The sequence below is a fragment of the Dermacentor albipictus genome, unplaced genomic scaffold (genome assembly GCF_038994185.2).
Source record: "Dermacentor albipictus isolate Rhodes 1998 colony unplaced genomic scaffold, USDA_Dalb.pri_finalv2 scaffold_17, whole genome shotgun sequence".
Lineage (NCBI taxonomy): Eukaryota > Metazoa > Arthropoda > Arachnida > Ixodida > Ixodidae > Dermacentor > Dermacentor albipictus.
Genome location: NW_027225571.1, coordinates 10994711 through 11014369, shown reverse-complemented (window position 1 = coordinate 11014369; position 19659 = coordinate 10994711). Strand labels below are relative to the sequence as shown.

Below are 19659 nucleotides of genomic sequence, written 5' to 3'. Positions count from 1 at the left end.
AGTGCTACCTGCATTGCAGACGCTGCAGCACTTACCGTTGTACTCATCATCATCATCATCCTGTTTTATGTCCACTGCAGGACAAAGGCCTCTCCCTGCGATCTCCAATTACATCTGTCTTGCGCCAACCAATTCCAACTAGTGCCCACGAATTTCCTAATTTCATCACTCCACCTAGTCTTATGTCCTCCTCAATTGCGTTTCTCTTCTCTTAGTACCCATTCTGTAACCCTAATGGTCCAACGGTTATCTAACCCACGCATTACATGACCTGCCCAGCTCCATTTTTTTCTCTTGATGTCAATTAGAATATTGTCTATACCCGTTTGCTCTCTGATCCAAACAGCTCTCTCTCTGTCCCTTAATGTTATGCCTAGCAATCTTCGTTCCATCGCTCTTTGCGCGGTCCTTAACTAGTTCTCAAGCTTCTTTGTCAGTCTCTAAGTCTCTGCCCCATATGTCAGCACTGCTAAAAAGCACTGATTATACACGTTGACGCCGCAGGGATTAATGGTAAAAATGCTTATTTGGTGGTGGTGGTAGATGACAAAGGAAGCGTAAGAAATGCCACTTCCATTTATACCAGAGATCCGGGGGTTGCCCAACAGTTGGCTATTGCTCTAGCACTAATTGATTCAAGAAGGGTTTTGGTGTTTAGTGACTCGCGATCTGCAATTAAAGCCTTCTCGAGAGGACTTGTTGCGGAACCGGCTAACAGACTGCTGCAGTGTAGGGATATCACTTCGCATGCAGTTACTTGGTTCCCGGCACACATGGGGACAGTGGAGGGAGCCCCGCGTAACCTCAACGAGGTGGCGCACAGGGAGGCACGAGGATTAGTGTGCCGTGTACTCCCTGAAGGGGCTGGATCTCCTGCTCCTGAGTACAGGGACCAACTGTTAACCTACAATGAAATCACCAAGCACTATTACTTAGGGCATTCCCCCTGCCACATTCTAAATTAAATAGGTCTCAGGCGGTTACATTGAGGCTTCTGCAGACATGAACGTACCCTAACCCAGTCATCATGAGTAAAATTAATCCAGACTGCAGGGTTTAAGTATATTGTAGTAAGTGTGGGGGTTTGCTCGATTTAGAACACATGCTTTGGCGCTGCTTGGCATTGGCCGGTGATGGTTCTCGAGGTGAACAGTGGTGGCAGCGGATGCTGCACAGTGAAGTGCTGGCGGACCAACTCAGGGCTGTCCAGAGGGCCCATGTGACGGCAGAGGGGCTCGGCCTCTCTGTACCGATGTGGGAGCTGCCCGCATCAGTCCCAGACTGATCCTTCAGGACCTACATAAAGTTCTTCATACCATACCATACCATACACCTTCCTTTTAAATGATAATGGTAAGCTTCCAGCCAGGAGCTGGCAATGGCTGCCATATGCGATCCAACCCATCTTTATTCTTCAGTGAATTTCCTTCTCATGATCAGGGTTCCCTGTAATTAATTGACCTAGGCAAATGTACTCCTTCACAGACTCCAGAGGCCGACTGGCGATCCTGAACTCTTGTTCCTTTGCCCGGCTATTTATCATTGTCTTTGTCTTCTGCATATTAATCTTCAACCCCACTCTTACACTCTCTCTGTTAAGGTCCTCAATCATTTGTTCATCTCATCTGCGTTATTGCTGAATAGAATGATGTCATCGGCAAACCGATGCCAACTCCTAAGCCTTCCCAGTTTAATAGCTTGAATACTTCTTCCAACCACACAGTGAATAGAATTGGGGAGATTGTGTTTTCCTGTCTGACCCCTTTCTTTATAGGCATCTTCCTGCTTTTTTTATGTAGAATTAAGGTAGCTGTAGAACCTCTGTAGATATTTTCCAAGGGGTTTACGTAAGCATTCTGTACTCCTTAATTATGTAATGCCGCTACGACTATTGGTATCTCTACTGAATCAAATGCCTTTTCGTAATCTATCAAAGCCATATAGAGAGGCTTATTATACTCTGTGGATTTCTCTATAACCTGATCAATGACATGGATGTGATCCATTGTAGAGTATCCTTTCCTGAAGCCAGCCTATTCCCTTGGTTGACTTAAGTCCAGTGTTGCCCTTATTCTATTGGAGATTATTTTGTGTAAATATTTTATATAATACCTGGAGTAAGCTAATGGGCCTATAATTTTTCAATTCTTTAACGTCTCCTTTTCTGAGGATTAGTATAATGTTTGTATTCTTCCAGTTTTCTGAGACCCTTGCAGTAGATAGACACATTGTATAAAGTGCCACCACTCTTCCAAGCATTATGTCTCCTCCAGCTTTGATTAGATCGAGTGTTATTCCATCTTCTCCCGCCGCTCTTCCTCATTTCATGTCTTGCAAGGCCCTTTTGACCGCGTTCCTAGTTATAGGAGGAGTTTCTGTATCGTGTTCATTATTGTTTGTAATTTAGGTATCCTGACTCCTCTGAGTACTGTACAGATCAGTATAGAATTCTTCCACTGCTTTTACTATATCTTCGAGATTGCTTATGATAGTACCCTGCTTACCTTTCAGTGCGTACATCTTGGTTTGTCCTATGCCAAGTTTCTTTCTCACTGATTTCAGGCAGCGTCCATTTTTTACGGCTTCTTCAGTCTTTGTCACGTTATAATTTTGAATATCACTTATTTTTGCCTTGATCAGTTCTGACAGTTTCGCAATTTCTATCTTATCTCTTGAGTTGGACACTTTCATTCTTTGTCGTTTCTTTATTAGGTCCTTTGTTACTCGGGAGAGCTTGCCTACTGGTTGCTTGGGTGCCTTGCCTTCCACTTCAGTTGCTGCCACTGAAGCCAACCTAGTTACGGTTTCATTAATTAGCTTTGTGTCATCATCATCTCTCTGTTCTAAGGCTGCAAATTTGTTTGCAAGTACTAGCCTAAATTTGTCTGCTTTTACCCTTACTGCCTAGCGGTTGACCTGTTTCTTCATGACCAATCTTGCTCTTTCTTTCTTCAAATTGAGATAAATCCTAGCCCTCACTAACCTATGATCACTGCACTTCACCCTACCAATCACTTCTATATCCTACACTATGCTGGGATCAGCAGAAAGTATGAAGTCAATTTCATTTCTTGTTTCACCAATAGGGCTTTTCCAGGTCCACTTTCTATTGCTGCGCTTCCTGAAAAAGGCGTTCATTTTTTTAAGCTTCTTCCTTTCTGCGAATTCTACCAGCATCTCTCCTCTAGCATTCCTAGAATCGACACGATAGTTGCCGATTGCTGTTCACCAGCCTGCTTTTTCCACACTTTCTCATTGAAGTCGCCCATTACTACAGTGTACTGAGTTTGCACTTTTCTCATTGCTGATTCAACATCTTCATAAAACTGATCTACTTCCTCATCGTCATGGCTGGAGGTTGGAGCGTAGGTTTGTAGTACCTTTAATCTATACCTCTTATTAAGTTTGAATACAACTACAGCTACCCTCTTATTAATGCTGTAGAATTCGTCAATGTTGCCCGCTATGTCCTTATGGATTAAAAATCCTACCCTGTATTGCTTCTTATCTAAGATACCTCTATAGCAGAGGGCATGTCCGTTATTCAGCAATGTATAAGCCTCACCAGTTCTTCTAATCTCACTAATGCCGATGATATCCCAAACAATGTCGGATAGTTCCTCAAAGAGGAACTGTCAGAAAGATAGGCTAAGCTACAAGAGGCTAAGCTAGCCTCACTCGAGAGGGTTTGGGTTTTAAACGTTGCAAGGGTCAGCTTCCGCCTCCCAAATAGCTCACTCAATTACCCAATGGCCCTCAGTCCCCAGCAGCTGAGGAGCACCTGACCAAGGTGGCAGTCAGACCTGTAATGCAGCAGAGGGTGCTAAGAATCTCTGGGTTCGCACAGGCCGCCATTGGAAACTGAACCATTGTACTAACCTGCTACAATCCAGAGAGGAGGTAGGGAGAGCAGGCAGAGAATAGGTAGAAGCAACGCAGCCACGAAACGAGTGGATGACAGCCTCTTCGCTTGGAGTTCCCATACACGGAAAAAGGGGGCGGGGGGAGGGAAAAGGCGACATTAGAAAGCAAGAAAACTATACTACTAGGCACTGCAGCAGTTGCACAAAAACTAGATGAATTTAAATTCAAGGTATGGTACGGGCACGTTTCTGCTTTTTCTGAAAAATAAACACCACTCAGATTTTTCAAGCAGACAGCTTACACAGCTGCATTAAAATACCACGGCGTCTAGATGGCACTATGACAGTGGGCGCCCTTCACATCCGCCTTCTGTACCTGCCACAGTAGCTTTGTGGCTATGGCATTGCTAGAAGTCGTAGGTTCGATCCTGATCACACCAGCTGCATTTTGATAGGGGTAAAATGCAAGAATGCTTGTCTACTTCAATTTCGGTGCACATTAAAGAATCCAAGGTGGTCAGAATTAATCCAGAGTTGCTCACTACTCCACGCCTCATAATCAAGCTGTTGGTTTGGCATGTAAAGCCCTATAATTTAAATAAAGTTTCACACTTTTGCCACAAAGTGATGTGTTGTATGATGAAATGACAGCGCTAATCTTCTCACAGGCTATAAACAATGGCGCACAACAATGCCTCAAGCAAACATGTCTCGCTGTGTGTAATGTGTACTCTGTAGACAAACACAAGTGGTGCATGCATGGTAATGTTATCCATCAAGTCACCGCTCTCGTATTGCATTAAATGCTGGAGAATTGAAACTTTCATTGTAAACATCACTGCCAATTATCACCAATCAATGCGAACAGCAGTGAAAGCTTCGCTTACATTGATTCACACAATTTGTGGGATCCGCTTAATTTTTTTTATTCAGCTCAAATCGAGGAGGCTACCTACATTTCGGCTTTTATGGTAACAAAAAAGTTGACAGTGACTTTAGCATATGCTAAAGAGGATGAAGGTGGAAGCCTGTGCGCTCACAAGATATTCATTATGTTACTTGCCATTCTCATTCAAATACATTGTTACTTCCTATTTTTTTCTGCCACTAAATGTTTTGGGTTTGGGTGCGTTAATTAACTTCACCTTAATTAACACCAAAAGTCAGGGGTTCAACTCCCACTAATGGTCGTGGGCTCAACTATCAATGTGGCACCATCAATTTTAGTGCCATTGAATTTTGATTCCACCATAGGTTAAGGGCTTGACTCTCACAGAAGGTTGTGGGTTCGAGTGCTTTGACACCAAAGGTCGGTGTCATGGGACCATGTTGCGTGCGGACGAGCCATGCGCTCGATGGTGTGTTCCGCAGGATTGTCCCACAAATCCATTCTTGTTCACTAAAATGACACTTTTATTTCACATTGATCAACAAAACTTTTTCAATTTTTGTGTTCATAGATGCGTTTCAGTTGCCATTGACTCCACAGTGTATCAAGGTTCCATGGTGCACTCACAGCATTGTGTCTAATGACACTGTGGAGTGTCACCTGCAGAGCCTCTTTGTTTGAAACACTAGGTCTCTTCTTTTTCACTGCAGTTTTTGTGCCAGTTCAGAAAGTGCAGCACTTTCGTTCTTGATTTGGCAGTGACGCACTGCCTGCACCTCACTCTTCAATTTTACTTCATGTGGAAGCAGTTGAGCATGACTTCATGGTTCTCCTACACTTGTTTCTTTTGAAGTTTAGGCTTCTTGGTAGCAGACAACATTGTGCAATGCTAGTTAAATCGATTTGATTTGTGGTGCATGGAAGTAAATATCTCTGGATGGTTGTCAGGACATGTTGCTAAAAGCTTGCTATACACTAAAGAAATTCCGTTTGAGTAGCTTTATTTCTTGACATGTTTTCTGATTAAAAGAAATTCGCAGTTCCACCCGAAAGGTGAAGCACCGATTGCAATAGCAAAATTGTACATAGCTGTGTGAAGTAAGAATAGTAGTTTTATCGGCCATATAAACTTGTAAACATTCGCTTACTAACTAAATGAACAATGATACAATGTGTAAGCATGACTCGAGGACATAGAAAGAAACAGACACGCAGAGACAGTGCTGTTTTTGTGTGTGTGCTTCTTGCTACGTCCTTGTTCAGTCACGCTTACACATTCTATCATGGATTCAAACCATTTAGCCTGTCAACATGTTTTAACTAAATTAACCAGCTCGGTGTCACGCGTGCACAGGTAAACATGGATACATCTCGCTCAATGACAGCAGAAACTGTCTAGGAAAACACTGGAGTTAGGAATTGCAACAGCAGCCGCGAGTCAATTTACCTCCATGCATCTGTCGCTTTAACGTGAATGAAGCACCGAAAGCACAGTGCATACGAAGGTTTTAAGTCTCCAACCACTCTTTGGCCTCCGTGACCTTTTACCTTTTGTGACAATGAAAAGAAAAATAAATATAAAAAATGTAGTGTCCTATTGCGTTGGAACATAGAGCACTGGCACCGCGGGCACTCTGCAAACATCGCAGATCACTTTGAATATGAGGCCCATGCGGGCGCGCTTTGGCCATGTCGTAGATTGCTTTCAAGACACACGAGCGCCAGCAATGCATCCCTACAGCGTCCGCCAAAGGCATCTACTATGGCGTCCGCAATTCGCGTGGCCAATATCGTAGTGGACGCCGCGGTTGTCTCTACTCTGTAAGGAACAGCGGGTGAGGAGGACATCGAGGCTCCCTAGCAGCCGCCGTAGAAGAACGCCCCTTCTCTCATGCCTGGCCCCCCTGCCTCGCACGCCACAGGGGAGGGCACGCATCTGGGCAGTGTTCCTCGCTCGCGCATGCAAGATTGAACTGCGTTCACCGGTTCACCGGTTCACCCTCACACGCTTTCACTCATATGGAACCTCATGGTGACTCGACGGCAGAAATGTGCCTGGAGTGTCCATGTAATTGCTATCGCAATAAAAATAGCATCAATTTCTAACATTTCATTGCTATCGCATAGTACTAACATAGCGCAGATCACTGCGATGACGTAAAGAAAATTCCCTCCCCATTACTATGTGTACATTAATTGAAAAGCCTAACAGCCCACAGTAGACAACAGACCTCCTTCGTTGCTGCACTTTTCTCGATTTACTGCAACTATGAGGTGTGCAAGTGCCACATGAGTGCAGCAATGACGATGTAAATTTTTGCGGCACTGAATACAGAATTTCCAAAAACTACTTCATAGAGTGCGTTCAAATTGAAACGACCTATTGTTCTTGTTTAGCTCAGTGTGAAGCAAAGTCTCTCCATCTGCACTGTATTTTTATTGCATGTTCGGATAACTTGTTGGTACTCTTATTATGAGAAGCAGACGTATTATGTCTGGATGTTTCATTTGAGAGATGAGAATCTTGTTGATATTGCCACTTTTTCGGACTTCATGGATTTATATCACCTCAATGGTCAATATCAAAACATGGTTCTTGCTGTTCTTGCATTGTCACAGGACCTGGTCCGGCTGTGACGCTGTGCTCTGAGTGGCAGTTGCATGAGGGCCGAGTACACAGCATTCGTTGGGTCTCTGACGATCCACCTGCCTACCTCAGTAGTGGGCCAAATGGAGTCATGGTACGTTCTCTAGAGCTATCATGTGGACATGGAAAAGCTGGACCATACACTGTGTATTGTTTGTAGGTTTTTCTCATTATTTTTTTCTACTGTCCAGTAAAACCTAGATATAGTGAAGTTGAAAAGGGAAGCACACCAATGGTATATACCAGGTGGCTAACTCAAAGGAAATAAATTATATCAAAGAATCTGTAACTATAATTCACCGTTCCAGAGTCAGATCAGTGTGACCAATATAGGTTCAGGTTTTATCAAGGAAGTTAACATATTGTTATGCAGAACAGAGCTGGAAAAATGTCAGCATACAAGGCTTATATGAGCCACTTCGTGGATTCCTTCATGTAATCTCTTTACATATACGTATCCACAAATAAATACGGCAAGACTACAGCCATGCTCAAGAAAGTTCGGAAGGGTTTGCAAAGAAAGTTTCACTTTTCCTTTATGGCTCATCATTTCCTTTACGTTTACTTTACACTGCTATTTATAATGATTCCATATGTAACAATCTATTCATTATAATAGATAGACTTTGATAATTCTTCATCTACAAGACTCTGTCCATTGAAATTAGCCCTGGTATAATGGCTGTTTCTCAGTGCATCATACGGTTATACCAAAGACTGGGACCCCACTTACATGAAGCTAAACTAAAGGTCATCATGCAAGCAAGGAAAAATTTTGCAGGACCCATCTCACAATCATGGTAGATTAACGATAATGTGTTGGCGTTGAATCAATACAGCCACACAACGTATTGCTGCTGTTGAAACAAGTTATGTATGAGGCATGTACTGCAGCGGGACTCCTCTTTCGCCCTACCCTAAGAACACTTGGCACCAACTAGTGCCGCCACCGCAAAGCCTGGGGTGGCATCCGGAATGCATGGTGCCCCAGTGCATGAATGCTGAGAAACACATAATCCGACAACCGAGTTCGTCTCTCACACATCTTTCTGGACACGCTGCACCATCTTGTGGCACTACCAAGACGTCTGTGCATCGCCTCTGATATGCAATGTCAAAGACGTTCATTGAAGAGCGGCACACACCTACGGGCACATACCCAGTGACCCTAGTTAACATCAGAGAGATTCATTGAAGACCAGCACAGACCAAGTGGCACGTAGCCAGTACTCTAAGTCAGTGTCAAAGAGTTTCTTCGGACATCGGTGCCTGCCCAGTTGTGCATCTAAAGTGACCCATGTCGGTGTGAAAGAACTTCGTTGAAGAGAGGCACGTATGTACACATTGGCATATACTCACTGACTCATGGTTGGTTTCAAACCCTGTTACATCAGCACAGCAACCCGGCGCACTAACCATTTGACCACGAACTACCCAGAGACCCAGATAGGTGAAAGAACAGGTAGATACAAATATAGATAGATAGCCCCCGGAAAGTGTGTAAGTACCCTGAGAATGCGAACACATTAAAAAAGAACTGAATAGGCTTCCCAGGAGCCACAGAAACATTCAGTCATTTCATTCCTTGGTACCCTCCACAGAGCAAATAGGAGAAGTTATGAAAGAGCAGCGGGGAAAAAAAAATTATTCGGTGGCGCAGGCACGTTGTGCCTTATCACTCATCTCATTGACTGATTATAATTTCACGGGGAAACGGAAGAGGAGACCAGGAGACCTGTTCGATTCACATGTTTGCAGCACCAGTGCCAAAAAAGTTCACGTGGTATTGTTGCGATGCAGAGGCCGAGAGTGTGGAGCAAGATTTTTTCAGGAGGCGAAATGGAGCTCGCTCAGATGTTCCAATGAAGTCGCAGTAGAGGGCATGGCACCGACGCATTCTCTGTGCTTGAGTTGACCCTGTTCTCAAGAACAGGAGGATGCGCGCTCACCACAGTCTCACCGTTCAAGGCCATCTGGGACCATCTGCTACCAGCCACTTGTACATGTAAATGGATGCGTTCATTTCCGTTACAAATACAACAGTCCATGGACTTGTGGAAGGTTGCATGACGCCTCGCCTCATCTTGCTCACCCTCATAAGCAGTGTCATTGCTCGTATCTCGACCCACTGAAGTCTCTGTCTCAGGCTGCTTCACATGCTTCACGTTGCATTAAGAGCAAGCTATAGCTTGGGGGCTCCTATCTAAATACATGGGAAAGGAGAAATTGTTTTTCTCAGCAACCACTGTGCCATACTTGATGAAATTTGTTGCATTTAAAAGAAAAAGTTGAAATCTAGCGTCTGTTTGAAACTAAGTTTTTGTTCAGGCTGTCAATTTTTAATAAAACATAATGAATATTCAGGAAACAACACTATCAAGTGTACAACTCATTATTGAAAAAGAATATCATGATTCTGTAAATTGAATCTAATAGTATATCTAAAGTGGAAAAAATTTATGTATCATATATGGCTCTCATGTAAGCCCCTAATGTGTTAGTAGGACTTTTTCAAAACCCTTGTAAACAATGTAACATTCACGTCAGATATAAATTGATACATCAAATTTGTCTTCTTTGGATGCTCTAATGAATGCAGTTTATAGAACTGCGATATCTGTTCTTGCAGAGCTACAAATTTGTAAACATTGTGCTTTTAGTTTTTTGAAACTTACCAATTTTTTGAAAATTCCTTTTAAATAACTCGGGCCCGAACTTTAAATTCTGCTTGAAAGAGTCGCTAGAATTTAACTTTCTCTCTGAAATATAGCAAGTTTCATTAAAATTGGCCCAGTGGTTATCTCAGAAAAGCGTTTCTGCGTTTTACATGTATTTGAATAGGCAGCATCCGAGTTGGGCCCAAGCTGAAAGTTCCTCTTAAGCTGGCTTTCTTTCTTCAAACATAATACAAATACCTGGTACAGTCCAGAAATATTGACAGCACATCATCTGGCAACAAAACCGGTCGTTTGGCTTGTGCGTAGATTACAAATAATGGAATTAGCTTTGTCAAAGTCACACCAATTTTTTTTTTTTTTAAGTTTGAGATGTGAGTTGCAAAACATTTACAGCAGCCAGAGAGCTAAAATTAGGCAGGTATGTTCATGAATGTTCAAAGAGTGGAACTTGACATTTTAATATTTGTATCTATATTTTAAACAATGATATGAAATTCCATAGTTGCAGCATTGCAAGTGTGAATTTATGTTGGTGATTTCTACAAAATGTTGAATTGTTTCCATGGCATAAAGAGAGAGAGAGAGTAAAGGGGAAAGGCAGGGAGGTTAACCAGAGAAAAAAAAAATCCGGTTGGCTACTCTACGCTGGGGAGAGAGGGGAGGGGGAGGTAAAGTGGAAACAAAGTAGAGATAAGGAAAGGAAGGAGCATAGACACACAATCACAATCGGTCACTGTCACCGAACACTGTCATCGCACAGCACACTGACACTTGTAGCACTATCAACATCTGTTCAGGCTACAGTCGCCTGTCCAGTTCTGTCGCCCTCAAGAACCGCAACAGTGCCCTCGTCGCCCTCTGCTGCGATGGCTTATGATGGCGGTATCTGAAAATGAGTTCCTCTGTGAGAGGTCTTTGGTCAAAGCGCGCTATCGCGGTTGCAAGTGATTGCCTCTGTAAAGTATATCGAGGACAGTCACAAAGAAGGTGTTGAAAAGTCTCCTCGGTACCACAGACCTCACACGAGGCGTCGTCGGCCCATCCAATTCGGTAAGCGAAAGACTTGGTGAAAGCCACCCCTAGCCATAGTCGACAAAGCAGGGTAGCTTCGCGACGACAGAGCCCAGCTGGAATACAAAGGCGTAGGGAGGAGTCAAGATGGTGGAGTCGGTAGTTGTGAAAACTTCCAGCGTTCCACAAGGATAACGTGATGTGACGGCTGATCATTCGAAGTTTTCGAGCGGCATCTGTCCTTGATAACGGTATCGGCTCCTCTTCGTCCCCTTGAAGAGCCGACCGAGCAGCGTTATCAGCGTGTTCGTTCCCTATGACTCCGCAGTGACTTGGAAGCCACTGAAATGTCACGTGGTGTCCTTTCTCAGTTAAGGTATGAATGAGTTCTCTAATCTCAAATACCAGTTGTTCGTGTGGTCCGCGCCGCAAGGCCAATAGCAAAGATTGCAGTGCAGCCTTGGAGTCACTGAATATTGACCACCTTCGAGGTTGTTCTTGGTTGACGAGACGAAGTGCAGCGCGAAGGGCTGCAAGTTCCGCCGCCATCGGTGTCGTTGGGTGACATGTCTTGAAACTGATGGTGGTGGCTTTCGCTGGGAAGACCACGGCTCCAGAGGAACACTGGAGAGTTGCCGATCCATCAGTATAAATATGTACGTGTTCGGCGTACCTCTCGTGCAAAAGAAGCAGAGTTAGTTGTTTAAGAGCTGGTGATGACAGCTCAGATTTTTTCCTGATTCCTGGTACGGTGAGGTGCACTGCGGGTCGAGCCAAACACCATGGAGGAATCGATGGCTTAGTTGCGGGGGTGTAGCCTGATGGGAGGCAGGTGTAATACTCCGAAATCGCAGTACAAAAAGCTGCCTGCGGCCTTTCTGATGGTAATGTTGCCAGATGGTGGGAACAGGCACGGGCAACGTGCCTAATGTGCACTCTCAACACTTCTACCGCAATGTGTGTTTGTATAGGTTGGTCCTGAGCAATCGCAATAGTCGCTGCTGTCGATGTGCATTTTGGCAAACCAAGACAAACCCTGAGAGCCCGGGCTTGAATAGCCTGTAGAGCACGAAGATTTGTCTGGCATGTGTTGGTCAGTACGGGCAAACTGTATCTCAAGAAGCCCAGAAAAAGAGCCCTGTACAATTCCAACATTGCATGCACTGACATTCCCCAAGTCTTTCCTCCCAGAAACTTGAAAAGTTGGGAGATTGCTGTCAGACGCTTTTTCAAGTAGGTAACGTGCGGGCTCCATGAGAGATCTCTATCAATGATTATGCCAAGAAATTTGTGAGTCTTCTCATAAGAAATTATCTGGCCATTTATTGATATGGCGTAGGGTGTCATTGGTTTGCGAGTGAACGCCATCAGTGCACATTTGTCTGACGAGATTTCAAGACCTTAGTTGCGGAGGTATAGAGCTGTTAGAGTAGCAGCTTTTTGAAGTCTTGCACGTATCTGAGGACGTGTCACACCTGAGGTCCATATACATATGTCGTCGGCGTACATTGATATCTTGATCGCTGCTGGCAGATGATCAACGAGACCAATGAGTGTGAGGTTGAATAGGGTAGGGCTTAGTACACCGCCTTGAGGTACACCTCGGTACGTGTAGTGTAGTGCGGTTTTACCATCACCGGTACAGACAAAGAACGATCTCATAAAAAGGTAATGAGAGATCCATTGGAAAACTCGACCACCTAGGCCAACCATCTCAAGAGCATCGAGGATAGCCTCGTGAGATACGTTATCGTATGCCCCCTTGACATCCAAGAACAGAGCTGCAGATAATCTTTTGCGTGACTTTTGAAGCTGCACGTACGTAGCGAGATCAACAACACTGTCTATGGAAGAGCGATCTCGACGAAAACCAGCCATGCAATTCGGTAACATGTTCACCACTCCAAGCGGGCAAGGATCATCTTTTCCATTATCTTTCCCACACAGCTGGCCAGCGCTATTGGGCGGTATGAGGTGGTTTCAAGTGGGGACTTGCCTTGCTTCAGGAGAGGGACCAAGCGGCTTATCTTCCATTCTTCGGGAACCATGCCATCCTGCCAAGATAAGTTGTAGAGATGTAACAGTTCTCTCCGTGCTCCATCAATCAGGTTGTTCAAGGCGCGGTAGGATATTCCATCTGGTTCCGCGGATGAAGAACGCCTGCATAGAGCAAGAGCCGCTTCTAGTTCCTCCATTATGAATGGAAGATCCATGCGGCCGTCACGTGAAACAGGGATGCGACTGGGGGCTGGAAAGCCTGGACCGGTTGCTTGGCCAGCGATCCTTGCACAAAAGTCTTCTGCAACATCAGCCTCTAGCCGCCCCTGGAAGAGCGCCAGCGCCTTGAATGGGAAGCGTTGTTCAGGGAAGGAACGTAGACCACGTATGGTTCTCCAAATGTGGGAAAGTGGCTTTCGGGGATCTAGTGACTGGCAAAATCTTGCCCAACGTCGAGATGCCAATCTATCCATGCGACGTTGAAGTTTCTTTTGTAGTCGTCTGGCTGTCCTAAGGTCTTCGATGGACTTTGTACGCCGGTAACGCCGCTCCGCACGACGACGGAGCGCACGAAGTAGCTCCAACTCTATATCCAATTCCGTGTGCTTCGACGAAACCGTGACCGTGCGCGTGGCATGTAGCATTGCAGACTTGATTGCTTCCTCTAATCCAGAGGACAAGCCCTCTCGACAAGCATCCTCCATGGTGGAAGTAAAAGTGGTCCAATCAATTAATCGAATGGTGTTCCGTGGGGTGGGACTGGACATTCTTTTGATGACAAGGTATGTGGGAATATGATCACTCCCGTGTGTCTCGATATCCGAAAACCATTTAACATATCTTGTGAAAGTGCTGGAGACGAAAGCTAGGTCAAGACAGCTGCTATAATTCACGCCTCGTATAAACGTTGGGCTGCCGTCAATCAGAAGTGAAAGGCCGTGGTTACAGGCGAAGTTTGCAAGTCTTTGCCCTCTTGCATTTGTTTTTGCGCTTCCCCATGCTATATGGTGCGCATTAAAATCTCCGATGATGATATATGGGGCAGGGCACACAGACAAGATGTTCGTTAATCGTTTGGGATCAAAGATACTTGAAGGCGATATATAAACGCCTACAAGTGTAAACATGAGTTTGCCCTTTTTAATGGTGAGGCAAACGTATTGATTTTTATCATGAGGCGGAATCGGCTGGCGAACATAGGTCAGTTCTCGACGAATAAAAACGATGACTTTGCTGCATGCATTAGTCGTTGCGGATATAACAGCTTCGTATCCCAATAATCAGACTGGTTTTGACACATTAGGCTCACATATGACAATGATTGGGAACAAATTAGTATATATATGCTGACGAAAGTCCGAAAGGCGTGATTTTAGTCCTCTTGCGTTCCACTGTATGATTGACGCTGCCTTGACTTCCTCTCGAAACGATGGGCGATGGCTGGCCATGTCTCTATTCGAGGGACTCAAGCACTGGGCTTAAGGCGTCCAGTACTTTCAGTGCATTTTGAGCAGACGTAGTTCCAAGGTTCGACAGAATCACTCGAATGGCATCTATGAGGGGACGCAGCATTGAAAGGACTTGATCTGCTTTGGGCATGGCATCAGCGGCAGGAGTAGGCTCTCGAGCGGGCTTGACAATCTGTAGTTCTGTGGGAGATTGCTGGCTCGGAAGCGCAGGCCATTCTTCTTGAGACAAATTCCGTTCAGGTGACTTCCTTGTGCTGTTCAGCCCCTTTTTGGCCTGATTGGAGAATGTGGGTGCTACAATGGAAGCGGCCCTCTCCTTTCGCGGCTCTGCCTTTTTTGAGGAGGTTCGGTGACGCCGACGCCGACGCCGGATCGTTGCAGCAGCCTCCCTGTGTGTCGAATTGTCCCGAACCATTTGCTTGAGAACAGCGACCTCTTTCTTGATGCGAGGGCAGTCCCTAGATGAGGCAGCATGGGAACCATTACAGTTGCCGCACTTTAGGACAGTAGCCCGGCACGTCTCCTCCGCGTGAGGTTCAGCACAACGGGGACACAGTATCGAGTTTGGGCAGACACCCTTGACATGTCCTAGCCTAAAGCACTGATGGCATTGAAGAGGCCTTTGTACGAAGGGCTGAACAGGGTGTCGGAAGTGACCGACTTTGACGTGTGTTGGTAAGCAATCTCCTTTGAAGATCAGTTTGACGCAGCGCGATGTTCCAAGGCGGCTCACACGCGTGATGACAACACCCTCACTGGCTGATTTGACGAGGATAGGCAAGTCCGCGTTGGGAATGGCGACATCGATGTCATAAATGACACCTGCAGTGGATGCGTCATCCATCGGGATATATGAACGGACTTTGATGCGCCCTAGCACCGAGATTTGCTTCAGTTTTTCGAGCGCACTCCCGTTGGTAACATCGATTGCGAGGACATTTTTGCGTGTATTTATCCGAATGTCCTTAATTTCATTCGGCACGACCCCTTCCAAGAACACAGATAGTTCTTGCCTGTTTAGCAGTCGGAGGTTGTTTGAGGGCTCTTCGGGTACGAACACGATGGCGTGAGGCCAGCGTTCAGGCCTTGACTTCAGAGTCGCCGTGCTCGCTTGCGTTGATGGGTTCGCGTTGACAGTCCTCCTTTTGGCCCTCTTTCTGCGGACAGTGATGAAGCTATCATCCGATGAGTCTTCATCCGACATCGAGTATAACTCAGTGTCCTCGGTGTCACTGAGCACGCTTCCTCTCTTCCTCGTGAGGGACGGCCTTGATGACCTCTCGCCAGGAGGGCCTCTGGAAGGCTCCGCGTCCATGGCCACAAAACCGGGAGCCGAGGCACCAGGAAATTCCGAAGAATTCGTCGGAAACCAGAGAACACAGATAGAAGCGTTCTAAGAAGAAGGCACTTCGTCGTCGTCCCTTTACGTGCCAAAGCCACAATATGGCATAAAAATCTCATAGTGGTTTTAGGCTCTGACACTAGTATCCAGGCAAGAAGGGAAAAAAAAAACAACACAAAAATCAATGTGTAAAAAAGGGACGGTACGGTGCCTGTCCCAAACTTTGCCACTTACAAAAATCATTTGAGGAAACTGCAAAAAAAATAAGAGTAAAAGTATACATTTCACGCTACAAAACAAGGTAGCTTTCTGATGCAGAATTGGAGGCCTGTTTTTGGCAGGAAAGCTTGCCTGAAGATGCTCTTTGAAACAGGACCAAGGTGTCCTGGCTCTTATTAGTGGTTTTGGAATGGCAAACGAGACAAAATGTTTGTTTCAGTGCTTTCATGGACAAAATTGAGCATTTTGTAGTATAAACACAGTGTTCTCTTCAACAACAGGTCCTTTGAGCTAGTTTTTTCCCAGCAGGTGGGCCATAATGTTTAGAATAAAAAAAATAGTGAAAATGAAAAATCAATTTCTTTTTGCTTTTGTCTCCAAATCTCAACGAACGACTGATGCATGATAATTTCTCGTGAAATTAATCTTATTCATTAGAAGTGGTTTAGACTATTGAAAATGCAAAGCTTATCACGATTATAGCTATTTTCAATTATATAGTATTCAGAATTGTGATATCATTTTCTGTTAATCAGCTACAGAGTTGTAAACTTGACAGTTTCGCTTTTGTAACTATTGTGATTTCCAGCAAGTTTTATTAAGAGGCGGCAGCATAAATTGAAAATCCGCTTTCAACAGTCACTAGATTTGAGTTTTTTGTTTTAAATGTAACAAACTTCATCTAATTCAGTGCAGTGGTTGCTAAGAAAAAGTATGTCTCCTTTCCCATGCAATTATATAGGAGTCCTCGAACTAAAGCTTCCTATTAAAGGGCCCCTCACCAGGTCTGGCTATTTTGAGCTGATAAGCACTGTGAATCGTGTCTGCAAAGAAATACAGTATCTCTGGCTGCTGTGGTTTATGTACAGCTCTGGTTCACATATGATGACAGCTGTTTGTACCGATTCCAAACAAAGCCGCAAGTGGCTTAGGGTGAAGCCCACTTTCAGTTCTCTGCCTACGGTTTCCCCTCTATTGCTGAAAACATTTCCGCAAAATATTTTTCTTTTCATTGATTATGCTTATTCTCAATGCATTTTGCACATTTAGATAGAAAATAAACATTTTTTTTTAGTATTTGTGTGTTGTCATTAAAGGATTAAAAGCAGTATGCTAGCTCAACTCCTCCAGTTGAAGTTGCATTGAATGAATATCACGCTGTGACAAATGCAATTTGAAGTAGCCCCTGTGCAAAGGACAATGACAGTGATAAAAATAGCTACATTGCTGTATTTTTATTTAATTCAGTGCTGTCACTGTTTGATTCATATTCGAGCCACTTTCAGAAAACACTGTGCACCACTATTGACAGTGTGGCGTGGAAACTGGCATGTCTATCTTGGTGAAGCTTCCAGCTCGAAAAGCATGATAGCAGTGTCTGAATTTTTTATTCTTTCACTACTGCACATAACAGGCCAGCAGTTGCAAGTTATTGCTTCACCATGTCACTGGTTTCCTTTCCCAAAACTTTTGGTTGTATTTTCTTTTCATGGTGCCATTTTCCCTCCTTATGATTGCAATAGCTTGTCTTTTATTTTGGGCAATTTGGTATCGCATTGTATTGGTATTTCATTATAATTGTACAAGTACAGTCATGGAACAAAATGAAAAAGCTGTAAAGTCCTCTTTTTTAACAGGTTTTATCACGAGTTCCTGAAGAGGTCTCCGGGGAGGACCCTGAAAGTGTAGACCTGTATGCCACATGTGCGCTTCCACGTGGGAGGCAGCGCTGGGCAACGGCAGCCCTCTTTTGCTCCAACTTGGAGACCCTGTTCGTTGGAGACCGCTGTGGATCCATCCATGGCTTCTACGTCGATGAGGACGAGGTAGAAATGGAAAGGTGCCACCTTCAGGACCATGTTTAATTCTTGATTAATCACAAACAAGATGGGAAATGTTATTACTAAACTTAACCCTTTCTTGGAGGATATACTTTTTTTGTTAGTGATAAGGATGACAGATGTTTCATGTTTATTTACTCACTACCTACGAGCTTAAAGCTGCATCTGAATGTCCAATTCATGGTTAGGTGAATTCAGGAATTTGGAAAACTGAAAGGCTGGGAAGCCAGGCACTCATTCAGCATCTGCTTGTTAAGCCCTAAACATCTGTCTCCCATGTAAACATGAGACAAAATTGTGTGCCTACTGAAGTTTCAAATTTCTGTAGAACAAGTAATCAGATTTGACTTCATAGCTCCTACTGATAGTGTAGCTTGCATCAGCAACCTTATTTAAGCACAAATCTTGTGAAGTCAAGTTTGCTCTATTTTCATAATAGCTTAGTTAGCTAATACAGTAAATCCTGAGTATGTCCCTTTCAGGTACCAATTATTTCTGTTCGTTGAAAATTTAGTTTCAGCATATTTCTTGCATCTTCACAATCATAAAAAGAGAACAGCTACAGAATGGATTTAGAATTTTTCTTTCTTTGGCAAGTTTTGTCAAGGTAGATTCAATGTGAGAACTCTCTACAGAGCTTCAAATATGATAACATCAACTATTACTGTACTTGTTTAGAATACTTGGAAATCACCTGTCCAGACACTTGATGATACTATATGCTGGATGTATACCAAGTGAAAACTATTGAATGAAATGAGCCCGCTACACGACAACACACTGACACGAGAGCTAATGTCCAGCGGTCTACCTTCCAACTCGTTTTGCTGAAACACCATACACATAGTGTTATCTAAATTTGCAGCACATGTCTAATAAGAAGTGTGTCAAGATTTATGCGACGTGTTTCAAATATAATTACTTCCGGAAGTGCTTTCCCTTTTGATGCAAAATGTTGGCATTCACATTTGTGCGCACAGTGCCCGAAGGGGATATTGAATGTGGATAAATCAAAGAGGCTGTTAGCTCTTTCGCTACTGCGAGAAAATGGTCATTTTTATAGGTCTCGGGAAAAAAATTATTTACCACTACAAATAATATTCCAGCACACATTGCAGCATAGCATATTGCGCATCATAAAATGCTCTTCCCAAAACCTACCTTGCCAGACAAAAAATGTATTAGGTAAAACATAGGAATTCTAGAAAGCGCCCATTTTTGCAGCCAGTTGATGAAAACAACAATGAAAAAACATTATATCTGCAAAAATATTCATATCAAAGAAAGTTCAGAATATACATTTCAAAGATAAATAACCCAGGAATAGTGTCTGAAAAAATAAATGCTCAGTACACTGCTGTTCTTTGGGTACAAAAAAGAAACTAAGACTAGTTCATCGCTCGTGCCATGCGGTGAAGCAGTTCCTGGATTTTGTGAAGCATAGGTGCAATCCACATTTTCCCCACAATACGTATGGTTTTTGTTCAACTTTGTGGCGCTCGTAACACATATTGCAGTTCTGCCTTTTCGGCATCTTCTGAGGATGGTCCGATGAGAAGTTCAAGCAACGCTCTTCACTAGTTCGTCTAGAGTCATGCACCTCTTCCAGGACCGATCACTTTCAGCTTGGCTGGGCAACTACGAGATTATGCACCCAAGCATATCTATTTGCATTTTTTGCCGATTGTCTTTATCACTTCTG

At 44.1% G+C, this 19659-nt stretch overlaps 1 protein-coding gene across 5 annotated transcripts in view; it reads left to right on the top strand.

The window, feature by feature from the left end:
• LOC135909425 (tRNA (34-2'-O)-methyltransferase regulator WDR6) overlaps positions 1-19659 on the top strand; it is a 443227-nt gene that overhangs the window by 256256 nt on the left and 167312 nt on the right. For all 5 annotated transcript variants that reach the window (XM_065441378.2, XM_065441379.1, XM_065441377.1 and 2 more), the window contains 2 exons: positions 7372-7493; positions 17754-17942. In XM_065441378.2, the coding sequence (XP_065297450.1) occupies positions 7372-7493; positions 17754-17942 (311 nt within the window). The remainder of the gene's footprint in view (positions 1-7371; positions 7494-17753; positions 17943-19659) is intronic.